Source organism: Eschscholzia californica, unplaced genomic scaffold (assembly GCF_041429995.1).
Source record: "Eschscholzia californica isolate CP2 unplaced genomic scaffold, dmEscCali1.0.p SCAF_6, whole genome shotgun sequence".
NCBI lineage: Eukaryota > Viridiplantae > Streptophyta > Magnoliopsida > Ranunculales > Papaveraceae > Eschscholzia > Eschscholzia californica.
Window position 1 is genome coordinate 35,724,544 of NW_028238483.1, and position 12,353 is coordinate 35,736,896.

The 12,353-nt window shown below is 37.1% G+C and overlaps 2 protein-coding genes across 3 annotated transcripts; one reads left to right on the forward strand and one right to left on the reverse strand.

Moving 5' to 3' along the window:
* Nucleotides 1–797: 797 nt before the first annotated feature.
* Nucleotides 798–7,556, forward strand: ECT7 (evolutionarily conserved C-terminal region 7). Of its 2 annotated transcripts, XM_086651211.1 has the most exons (8): nucleotides 798–1,348; nucleotides 2,282–2,345; nucleotides 2,806–2,956; nucleotides 3,526–3,599; nucleotides 3,710–4,234; nucleotides 4,834–5,382; nucleotides 5,608–5,820; nucleotides 6,449–7,556. In XM_086651211.1, the coding sequence occupies exons 2-8, from the start codon at nucleotides 2,298–2,300 to the stop codon at nucleotides 7,067–7,069; spliced, it is 2,181 nt and encodes a 726-aa protein (XP_086507337.1). In that variant the 5' UTR covers nucleotides 798–1,348; nucleotides 2,282–2,297; the 3' UTR covers nucleotides 7,070–7,556. The 2 variants fall into 2 exon arrangements, with proteins under 2 accessions (XP_086507337.1, XP_086507338.1); XM_086651212.1 differs by lacking the exon at nucleotides 2,282–2,345 and having other exon boundaries at nucleotides 1,013–1,348.
* A 2,640-nt stretch (nucleotides 7,557–10,196) lies between these two features.
* LOC147534147 (GDSL esterase/lipase At5g45910-like) lies at nucleotides 10,197–12,214 on the reverse strand. Its single transcript, XM_086648712.1, has one exon. It carries the CDS (start codon nucleotides 11,617–11,619, stop codon nucleotides 10,330–10,332), a length of 1,290 nt encoding a protein of 429 aa, XP_086504838.1. The 5' UTR covers nucleotides 11,620–12,214; the 3' UTR covers nucleotides 10,197–10,329.
* Between the last annotated feature and the right edge of the window lie 139 nt (nucleotides 12,215–12,353).

Genomic DNA, 12,353 nt, shown 5'->3' on the forward strand with positions numbered 1-12,353 from the left:
AGCTAAAAACCTATTGACTAGTGTTAGGAAAGCCTGATCCAAACCAAGGCATTTAAGTCAAAGTAGAAACAGGAAGTATGGTCATACACGCCTGAAACCTTAAGAAGGAAGTATTTATGGAATTAACCTAGTTTAAGAGTTGAATTTCACAATTTTTATGTTAAAAGGTGGGAGTCCCGGAATCCAAAGTTGGAAAATAATCGATGCAGGCACGAAAATAGAACTGTTAAGAGTACTTGAACACCAAGGCCAAGTTTTCAATTTTGATACAAATTGCAACTTCTAGATGCAAAATGAAAGATATAGAAAAATGATGACAAACCCAAGTTTGCAAAATTAAATACTTGTTATACAGCCGAGGCTAATACATAAGAGTGACTCTTTTTCTTTTGGCCTCAAACATGACTTTTTATCCTCCAAAATTTGTCTTTTGCCCTCTAAATGTGACTCCACTCTAAACACGAATTTTGGACATACACCACATTTTAAACTTGGTGTTTAGTCTTAGGTCAACGTTTACGGGATATAAAAATATTTTTGGAGATATTCCAAAAAATTTTGGTTCCAAAGCGGTCGCTTAATCTTATCAGGTGTTTTTTTTTTGGCCACTAACCTTTTCTTTTCTTTTTCAACAAGAAAACCCTTATTTTCTTGAGAGAAAGACGCTATTTGTTTAGACAAAATAATTTTAAACTACAAAAAAACTTGGTTTATATGGAAGCAGCTAAACGTGAAATTCTTTAAAGATTGTGAGTATATTAGTTGGATGAGTTTACTCGATTTATTTAATATATCATTGTACCGTTTAATCACGACACATTACTCCCGACCATCTATAGACGCGATTGGGCATGGGTCAATGCGTGGCGTGGGTGACCTATGCCAAAACCAAACGGGCCAAACCCTCACCGGCTCCTCATTTGCATCCATAGTCCATACTAAAAAGGGTCGTGTGTCGGCGTTGGGTTCACTTGTCCCACCGAACAACTACCGTTGTTGATGGGGTAATCCTGTCATTTCCCTCACAATACAAAACATTTTCTCGAACCTTGGTGAAGAAGAAAGTGGCACTTACGAAATTTTAAAATTAAGTTAGGGTTATTTTAGGTATTATCCTTGAAAGCAACAACTCATCCCTCAAGGCTCAAACAAATAAACGCTTCATATTTTTTTTCTCAACCAAAAATCATCCATATTATTTCTAGGGTTTGGGTACTTCTTCTTCAAGAGTTTTAGCCCTAAAAATTTCTGTCGGAATTCAGTTTATTGTCTGAAGAAAATCTCTCTTTCTCGTTGTAATTCACCAATACTCATGTGTATTGTCTGAATTTTAAGGACTCCTTTTTCGGTACTCTTCCTAAACCTACTTTTGATTTTCTTCTTGATTTGTTCTTGTTTCTTAATTCTTGCTCTAGTTAATTTCTAGTGAAGGTTTATGGCATTTTTTTATTGAAATTCTTCAAAAACTATTATGTCTTGTTATTTGTAAGGGTTTTTCTTGAAGTTATTCGAGTTACTTTCTTCGGGAGATTCTAGCGAGGTTTTGTAATTGGATGCAAAATATTGATTAATTATCATTAGTGTTTGTTCATTTCAATTTGTTTTGGTAGGTCGTTTCATTTGATTGTGTTTACGCGTGTGAGGAATTGAGATTAGGGTTTTTCTCAGCTGAGATTTACGATTGGTGATTGGCACGTAGAAATGATTTTTTCTGGAATTTTATCTAATTTGTGAACAGACGTAATCCGTGATGTCAAATTTTATCTAGTTCGACTATTTTATCTAATCCGTGATGTCAAATTTTATCTAGTTCGTCAAGAACGTATCTGATGGATTAACGTAAATATTTTTTGTTGTCGTTGGCTGCTTTTAGAACTAATTTTGGTGTATATATGATGGTTCAGTTTATCACAATCCGATTTCTACTTAGTTTTGTCGCGGTTATTGATTAACATTTATGAACTATCTGATAGATTAACGTTTAAATATTTTACCGGCCATCGAGTTCCATTTCTTGTTAGATTAATTACTTATGTGCCTTAAATGTAAAGATATTTTGATTTCCACATGGGATAAGCAATCGAAAGAAGAAATTGGTCGTTGATCATTTTTTTTTGTCCTTTGAGGTACCAGAATAGCTTTTATTGGGAGAGCGGATACTAAACTTAATTGGTTACGAGAATTGATTTAAATGCATTGTGAACGTGCTTAATGGTCAACTCTTAGCAATAGATTTTGTTTCAACTGCCCATTTTCTAAAACTGTATCGTGTATCGTCTAGGGGTGGCAGTTCTGGTATGGAAAGGGTTGATGGTTTGGCCAGTGGAGCTACGGAAACATACATGGTAATTTCGTAGCTGTTGCGGTTGTCTTATACTCTCTCGTATGATCATGTGGTGTAATAAGTGGTCTTTTTTTTTCATTGCTCGATAAAAGCTTTGAACTAAGTCAAGTCAACTTCTGACTAAGGCTTTAAATGGAAAAAGAAGAGAAAAAGGAGAAAATAAAAAAGTATCACGTGCTCTATGGTTTCAAAATGGGGTGGGGTGGGTTAACTGTTCTGTTTTTCAGTGCAAGCAAATTTTGCATATTGTAGTTTGCAATGTTACGCGGTTGTTCTTTTGCTTGAAATCAAACAATATTCTGGCTTAATTCTGTTTCATCCTTTCACTTTTGACTTTCACTTGTTGCTTATTTAGTTTTATTGCTTACGAGATGTGTTTGCAATGCCTCATATCGAACTATTTTAGAGTTAACGAACACAAGTTATTGCTGCTAAACTATGTTCTTATGCTTGGCTTTTAGATTCAAGGAACTGAGGTAAACCCATTTGTAGTTACAACTCCGACTCTCGAAACAATTGAATCTATGGAGAACGACGGAGCTCCAAAATACATATATGATCAGGGCCTATACTATCCGGCTAGTACCGGCATGTATGGATATTATTGTACAGGTAAATTTCTACTATTCATTATTTAATCTTAATGAAGGGAGACCTCCTTGCAGCTGATGTCAAAAGCGTAGGATTTACGACTCAGATCGTACGATCTGAACCGGATAGCGTGCATTTTGATTTGTGTATGTGTGTGTGTGTGAGAGAGAGAGTGTTTTCCTCTTCTTGTCATTGTTTTGGTAAATAGAAGCTGGAAAGCACCTTACGTAAAAGAAGATTTTACGTTATTGTAGGGTTAAATATTTTAACCTCAAATAAGAAAGTGTGACGGGGTTGGTCGAAGTATCTTTAACCTAATAAATACCTTAATTAGTTAATATGAGAATCTAAGAAAATAATTCATTGAAGAGGAATACTCTAGTGGGGTCTTCACTATACATAGAATAATGTAATATGCATAATAATAACGTAGTTAGCTTATACGAGTAAAAAGATAAATCACGTGATTCACTGTTCAATTTGGCGATTCTATTATTCAAAAAAGTAAACAATTCACAATACGACTTAAAATTTGACATCAGTGCTCCTTGCTCCATCTATGCTGAAGTTTTATGGTTTTACAATGTCAGGATATGAATCACCTGGAGAATGGAATGACCACAGTAGTTTTTTTGCATTAGATGGTCAAGATTACCTTTACCCGGTAAGTAAGAAACTCATTGAATCTGAATAAGTTAAGTATGTCTTTTGATATTCAATTGCTGATTTGTTCCTTCAACAATAACGATTTTCGACTCTCTTCATTTTTTGCAGGGTTTACAGAGTGAAAATCTACCTTATGTATATTATACTCCGAATTATGGATACACACAGTCCTCATTTAACCCATTTAACCCTTACATCCCTGGTGCTGTCATCGGAGATGATGGTTCACTTGTAGGGACCCAACCTTATTACTCAGAATCTCCTTATGAGCAACCAATCTCTTCCTCTGTCTACTACCCGTATGTTCTTCAATCTGGTCTTGACAGTGTGTCTAATGGTTCAGTTCAACCCTATTATTCCAACACTAGTACTTCGTTCAATAGTGCGCCCAATGGGCCAGGCGTAAAAGAAAATACTCCATTAGTATCTGGTAGGGCAAACAAAGCTACTCCGAGGTCAGTTGCAGGTGACGCAAAAGCAGGAACTATTGAAAATGGTTTCAACTTGTCACATTCTCTAGCTAAGAAGTCAGATGGGGCAAAATCTAGTTCAACATGGACTAAGCAGTCTGCTGCCGTACAAAGCATTGCCTCCGGCAGTGTTCCTCATTCAGCTCAAGTGCACATTAAACAGGTATAGCAGTCATCACTCATCAGTCATCACTCATCAGGCTAAATTAAGGGTATCTTATTTTTGTTTCTGTATAATTCACAACGATATCAGTGTAGAATTTCCTAAGATTGACTAACTGAAGAGTCACGTGCATATGTGTCATGCGTGCCATCATTTATCCATGCACATGCACAATTATTTTCATTATCTTTTCTACTGGACAACTTGGGATGCCATATTTGGATATTGAAGTCGTTGAAAGTTCTTTTCTAGTAGTAGTTTTAGTAATAATTGATATGGAGACTTATGAATTAGGTGGGAGGGGTAACGGAAGCATATCAACCCCTGCTCTCCTGTTATAGAGAAGGTAACCCAAAATATGAGTACATGTACACCCACTGAGACGCACACTCACTGATTCTCCCATAGGGATCATAATGGGCTTTTGTGTCGCAGTATACATCACCTTGTACCGGTATTTGATACCGATACCACGATAAGCGTGTATCTTTCTTCATGTCGTATAATGATTCAAAGTTAAAATTAAATAAATTAGCACCACATATATCTTTATTGTAACTAGATATTTCTTGTTGCTTACTTGCTTTACATGTTTACAGGAACGAATGGGTTCTGCAGCCACTCAAGTGGTTGATCAACACACCGTTGGTGTTTCATCTTCTTATCATAGTTCAATAAGAACTGCGACTGCTGCAAATGGTTTAACTGATTTTGGATCTAATGCACGTGGATGGCCGGTGGCAGATAAGCCCAAGCCCAAGTCGCATTATAGTGGGATTTCGAAATATGGAAATGAAAACCCAGATATGTTGGGTGAACAGAATCGGGGACCTAGGACAAACAGGTCAAAAAACCAATCAACACCCTCTGTTTCTAATGAAGCATATAGTAGTGGGGACACTCCTGCACAGGAAAAAATCGTTATCCGTGCTGATCAGTATAACAAAGAAGATTTCTCAGTTAATTACGCCACTGCCAAGTTCTTTGTTATTAAATCTTATAGCGAGGATGATGTCCATAAGAGTATAAAATATAATGTTTGGTCAAGTACTCCAAATGGGAACAAGAGGTTGGAGAACGCATATGAGGACGCCCATAAAATAGCTGCTCGAGAGTCAAGATACTGTCCTATTTTCCTGTTTTTCTCTGTGAGTTTCTTTTGTTCATGTGGAGCTACTACTCATTTGTCATTTCTGGTTTCACATGTTGCAAAAATAATCAACACTCTGTTTTTTTTTTACTTTTTTTTTTTTTTTGTATATTTCAAGTTTTCAATTTTTATGCTTCCACTGAATCACAAGGTATTGATGGCTGTACAAAATATTTCTCAATATCTTGTTTTGCTGATGCATGATATTTGATCATTGATGCAGGTCAATGCAAGTGGGCAGTTCTGTGGTGTCGCAGAGATGGTGGGCCCCGTCGATTTCAATAAAGATATGAATTTCTGGCAGCAAGACAAATGGAGTGGTAGCTTCCCTGTTAAGTGGCATATGGTGAAAGATGTGCCAAACTCGAATTTTCGACACATAATATTGGAGAACAATGAGAATAAGCCGGTGACAAATAGCAGAGACACACAAGAGGCAAGTTTTATGTTTGTTTCTGGTTTATTAGGTATATCGCGTCCGAGTCTATTAGCTTCTCTAGAACAGTCAAACTGCAACCTTATGATTTCTCTCAAGATACTTCCCAAAATCTGTGGCCAATGAGTGGTATTAGTTATGTAAGTTCATGAGCCAAAGAGTGGTATTAGTTTATGAACTTCGGTGCATGTTCTTATGCATCTTGTTCATTAAGATTGGTTTACCGGTTAACTATGTAAGCTCTTAATCGTAGCTGTATATGAGCTTGACTTCTACAATCAATTAAAAGATACTCTCAGAGAAAATCTGTGGCCCCAGTTATGCCAAGGTAGTCCAAAGTTAGTGGGGAAGGCTGTGGTGCCCACTTTAAAATTACATAGTCAATTAGGATTACGTACCAATTTATAGAGCAGAATTGAAGAGTTATTTGCATGACATAATGACAAACAACAGAGTTTATTATCGTCACTTGCAAAAAAGCTAAATGTTAGAAATATGCACGGTATCTGTTTTTTTTTTTGCTTGAATGATTTTCTTTCCACTTACTACTAGTCTGAAAACTGGTAGAAGCGCAGATAGCATTTTGACCAAATCGAAATGATTGTTAACATGCCTTGTGTGCGTGCAGATAAACTATAAACCAGGGCTTGAGATGCTGAACATCTTTAAGAACTTCACATTGAAGACATCTATTCTGGATGATTTTATGTACTATGAAGATAGACAATTGGTCATGGTGGAAGAGAAAAGGAGGCTTCGTGGTAGAAATTATGATGGTTTGATCTATGTTCCTGCATTTATCCCTCCTGAATCCCGTGTTACGAATCAGCGTCCTGTAATAAGTGACAAAACGAAGCGTAATGATCCAGAAGGGCCGGGTAAGATGTCGGTTTCTTCTACCGATCCAGATGGCTCGGGTAAGATGCCAATTTTTTCGAGCGATCGGGTTTCTCTGAAACCAAATATCAAAAATTCAAGTAGTGGAAGAGACGGAGTTGAGGAAAATGGGTTTGAAGATAGAAAGGATGTAACATCTCTGTTGACGATTGGCTCCCTCACAATTGATCCAAAGCAAAATGATGTTAATTCCTCAGTAGTTGCTGCCATGGAAGTGCAGGAGACAGAAATAGGTGATGTTGTGACAGTGGGTTCATTGCCTGTGAAGGTTAATGGGTTTACTAAATCTTCTTCCTCTGGGGTGTTAACGATTGGGACTATACCCGTTGTCACTAAATCACCTAATCTCTGACAAATGAAGTTTCCCAACATTTTGTGCTAAGTTTCCGGCCCAGGATCGGGGGTGCTGCTGTGTTCTTGTTAGCTGATTCGAAGCAACATCGTCTGCCATGGTCGAGTTTGAGATATTGGCGATGGAGTTTGTCTTTGTAATCCAACTGTACCATACATTCAGATACCTGGTTCCATAGTTTTAGACCTCAGTTGATGAAATCTCCCCGGATGTAGGAGAGAGAAGAGTTTCTGTTTTTACATTTTATTTCCTTTATTTGGATTGAATTCGATAAATCTAACCAAATGATGCTTCTTCTATCACAGCAAGTATGTTGTGGTGTGAAGGGTTTGGGGTGTAGGTGTATTGGTGGGTGGGGGATACTTTGTGTTAGGTTTTAGAGATGCAGGTTGGTACGATCTCGTCCCCTGTCATTTCTCTGCCTTTGTCTTGTTTGTTTTAAAATTCTTCTATCAATAGATTAAAAGTATACAGATTTTCTATTCAATTTTAGCTCTTAACTTGGTGCCTAACTACTAGTTCTATCTGATATGGGAGAGCTGATTAACTGTTGATTTTTTCTTTCCTTCATCATCCTTTGTTTTCCTATTCAATTTAAAAAACAGTGGCGGACGGAGGACCAATGGACAACCAACTAGTACACTCATTTGGAAAAAAAAAAAATCACCTCTCTTATTCTTCTCCCTGCCCACCAGTCACCACTACCAACACCATCTCCTTGGATACTGATATGATCCCCTCCTTTTAATTCAGATAGGTTCTCCAAAACATGATAAGATTCGGTGTCGCTCTGTTTGGCTTGAACTAGTTTTAGTCCACTGTAGTGTGTTTATTGGGCAATTACAGTGTTGTGAACCAAGAGTTTACAACTTCGCGATTGAGGGTTTGTTTTGTTCGTACTAGTTTGAGTCGACTGTACTGTGTATTGGGCAATTACGGTGTTGTGAACCAAGAGGTTGCAACTTTGCCAGCGAGGGTTAGTTTTGCCGAGAAAGAAATATAGTAATACGTATTTCAAACACGGGCCTCTCGTATATATTAACGAAAGATGTTGTCGTCTCAAGGTGCTAAGGCGAAATATTAGTGTTAATCGGGTGGTTAAATGAAATAATAATTGGGCTTAGGGGGGTAGAAATAAGATTATAAAACCTGAAAAGGTGGATATTCATCTTTTCCACCAAAAATCTGTAAATGTTCTTTCTACCTTAGAATTAAGAGAGAAGAAGAATCTGGGAATGGTGTGAGAGCAAGGAGAATGGCCAGAGGAATAGGATGATTAGACGACGGTACTAGTAGAATAAAATTTTACCCACAGTATGAATAATTCTTAACTTATTAGATTGTTGTGAGTTCTTTTTCCCAACTCTCTGATAGTCCAAATTACTAGGTTAAGAGTTTGAAGAATTTATTGTTAATAACTTAAAAATGAACTTAACCCTTTATCTTTCATTTAATGACTTGATGTGAATGATTTATCTGCTGAAATATTGGGGAAGATTTTGAGAAGAACTGGGTTATCCATATTGAGGTTGACCTACTAAGAACTCCCATTGGAGTTCAAGGATAGGTTATTTACTTTCTTCATCCAGGTTATAAGACTAAATTTTGTGTTTGATAGAAATGCATTTAATGTAGTTTGTTATCTACCCTGACTTTGTGAGGGAATCATGGTGATGTTCTTAAAGATAGACCATTCACAGATTATGGTATAGAGCCGTTACTTTTCATTTAACTAATTAACTCATTTCCTTCTATGCGGCACACAATTGGTAGGTTTGAAGAGACACATCTCAGGAGTATTTAAGCTAACTCGTAGTTCGCTGACAACTCTAAGCATGAAGTAAGGTTGCTTTAACTTGTATATTTTGTGATGGTGATGCTTGTCGATCGAATTATATGCTCATCTCTTACTTCCATTGTTATGTATTCATGTCTTCCCATTTTCCCTGGCCCCCTCTTTCCTAAGCTTCATGCAATTATGACGTAAGAAACGTCTCAATACAATACATATTCTTCTTGATTTATGCACAAATCTAGGCGTAGTTCTACTTGGTATAAGGTTGTTCCTTGGCACGTGGCTGCCCTAGACCACCCCAGGCTACTCTACCTGACCAAATCTAGGCGCCAAACCCACCCAAAAAATCCAGCCGATATGTTAGACAAGGGGGTAAGCAATGAGAGATTACGTGCTTTGCACATGAACCTTCTGTTTCTCATCAGATTATACTTTTCCGAGTTTCCTTTATCCCTTGAATTCTTGGGATTTCGGACTTCCTTCTAGATCTTATGGTTCCATGCTTTATATTATATGGCGCATCTTTGAGGAAGTATAGAGACCGTTTAGTTAGTCCTATATACTTTTACGATGAAGCACTAGTAGGGCTTAAGTTTAGTTTTGCACATTGTTTATCTAGTTAATCCCAAATTAAGGACATCACCCACCACGGGCTATATAGAGGTCAGAAACCGCTGAACTTACTTGGAAGTAGTCATCTTGAATATTTAGACCTTCCTCTTTGAGTTGCGATTCTAGAGAGACTTTTCAAAGGAGCTCTAATTGATGTACAATTCTGAGGACAAAAGGTGCGTTTTACTTTCCGTAACTTTTATCATATAGTTCGAAACCTAAAGGCATATTAAAAACATTGGATTCTTTTTCTTTTCCATGATAGGATATTTAGCATGTTAGTTGTTTCAGTAAGTTATGAGTTTATGACAAAACGCGTTGTTTTATGCAAACAGGTAGAGGGAAAATACGACAATGAGATACCCAAACATCAATTCTGAATGAAATCAAGTACATGGTTTTAACAACCTGTGAAAACAGTTAGATTACTTTTATTCTGTACAAGGTTTACAATCTGCATTTTGATCTCATAATCTAAAGACACGACCTCCCATCTTGTTTTTTTGCTTTGACAAGGTTTTCAGACCTTTGCGGTACTTGATACTTCACGGTTTTATAGTCTGAGGAACCATGCCATCCCTAACTCGTTCAAACACTAAAATTGACTGGATGTACTTTAGATATATATTCTGAGTCATTTCGAGTTCACACTTATACCATTGATAATGTGTGACTAGTCCAACTACGCTTAGTTATAAAAAAAGTAAAGAATAAAGATTGATTCTAAAAAAAAAAATTAACTTCAATATATTTATTACAGTCTAGTTCTGAAAGTTTTAAGAAAACATAAAATTAACTAATTGAACATGTGGTGAAATCTATTGTTTCTACAGCGAAGATAAATCAAATAAAACTATTGACGTGAGGAAGAACACTTCCTAGCAGACATGTCGAAAGATGGGACCGTAAAGTTGCCTGAAATAACACCAGAAGCCATTACTCGATAAGCAGCTTCAGTCATATGTGTTTCATCCCACATTATGTAACTATCTGGATTCTTACAAACATTGCTCATCTCACATGTCTCTGCATTATCTTCGTAGAGGTAAGCGTCCAACCCTCTTGCTTCACAACAAACTACTGAAAGTGTGTCTTTGTTCTCTATAAATCCAAATTCATCACGTTGTGAGTTGATGAAACGCATGGTTGCAGAAGCATAATCGGCGTAAATTATGTTGACATGAGGGTATAGCTCTCGAAGTTGTTGGATAGTAACTTGGAGGAAAGCATTGTGATTATGAACAACTTGGTTCAATTCATAAATACACCCATTCCTATCATAGACATGTTCGTGAGGGTAGTTATTTTGAGCTCTACGAAGACATCCAATCGGGATTAATCCTGCCACCATTACTTGAGTTGCTCCTAGAGATATTAATTCGTTAACGGTGCTAGCAATTTCGATAACCACCTTGGGTACCATATCTTGGAGTTGACTACTGTCTTTGTCTAAAGTGTAATCGTAAGTACCAATTCCTCCTACGTGAAACAAAGTACTTCTAAAATATTGTTGACAGTCTTGGGAGTTAGAACACAAAGATGGAAGTAGGGTTTTGAACCATTCCATTTGAACACCCAGTGAATTCTTAATTGCAGGAGCGGATGAGTTGACAACTTGATCGTCAAGGACAGTAGCTCCAATGACTGCGAAGTTTACACCGTTGTTGAAATCTGTAGAGTTATCTGTAGCCAAATAGGGTGGTAGGAATGGAATACCTAGAGCTTCAGCCATGAAGTCTATGATAAGACGACCATTAGAGAAACGTCCAGAGGATTTGTTGAAGAAAGTGATGCCATAAGGAAGAGAGTGCACGTCCCCATAAGTTCGATTGGGACGAATATAACCATGAAGAAAACTCATGTCTTGGACACCACCATTATGACTGTGATTAACTTGTTCCCAGGTGAGGTTAGTAGGGCGAGGAGGAGATGATGATGCAGAATTGACAATTAATTCTTGATTTTGTAATACATAGTTACCCGTATCGGATATATCATCACCAAAATTGAAAATTGAAGTTATACATGACCTTTTTCCTTCATTAGCAGCAGTAGGCATGACCATTACCCCACTAGATGATGTTAACAGTAGTAGAAACAAAGAAAAGATACTGATCACTTGGATCATTCTTCTTCTTGCCATAATAATTCTTAGAGATTTCTCCGATCGAGAAAGATGATAGATGTGCGTCTGTGGAGATTAGGAGATGGTGAAGTGAGGAGGGTATTTATGGAGGTGAAGTTGTGGCTAAGGAGGTGGGATTCCTGTTTGCACAAGGATTAGATTAGATTACTACTTTCTAAATTTACAATTAGAAACTATATATTTCACGAGTAATACTAATCCATATGGGAGTCTGATATCCCATCAACTAACTATGTGGGCACCGGCTAGAATTCAATTTGGACCATAAACTTTTTTACAATTAGTAACCATTTGAGTAATACTTGATTATTAGATATACAAATAGGTTTGCAGAAAAAAAAAATATACAAAAAGTTGGTCAATCATACCGTCTACAAAATAAACTTGATTAGTCCTCTCCCATGGCCTGCTCGAGTGCGTAATCGTCTCTTTCCACCCTTCATCCGCTATGCCGCTACACTTCAACTACGTCCAAAATCACACCTCAACCACCACGTTTTAGCTACCACTCTTCAACCACCACCATATCCGACACTATTGTTGTTTTTATTATTGTGCGACCTCACTAATACAAAACTACTATTTTCAACCAAAAAAATTAAATACAAAACCATCACCTTGAGTCCTTGACTGCAACCTCAAGACCACGCTGCTAATCATCACCAAAATCATAATTTAATTTAAATCAAATACCTCCAAAAGAATTAGAAAACATATTAGCAAACTAACTT

What these genes read in the sequence shown, in the direction of transcription:
- ECT7 (XM_086651211.1), top strand. Translation starts at nt 2,298, where the DNA reads ATGGAAAGGGTTGATGGTTTGGCCAGTGGAGCTACGGAAACATACATG. An exon ending in GTATGGATATTATTGTACAG is followed by an intron (nt 2,957 to 3,525) that starts GTAAATTTCTAC and finishes TTACAATGTCAG; the next exon opens with GATATGAATCACCTGGAGAA. An exon ending in CTCAAGTGCACATTAAACAG is followed by an intron (nt 4,235 to 4,833) that starts GTATAGCAGTCA and finishes ACATGTTTACAG; the next exon opens with GAACGAATGGGTTCTGCAGC.
- LOC147534147 (XM_086648712.1), bottom strand. Translation starts at nt 11,619, where the DNA reads ATGGCAAGAAGAAGAATGATCCAAGTGATCAGTATCTTTTCTTTGTTT.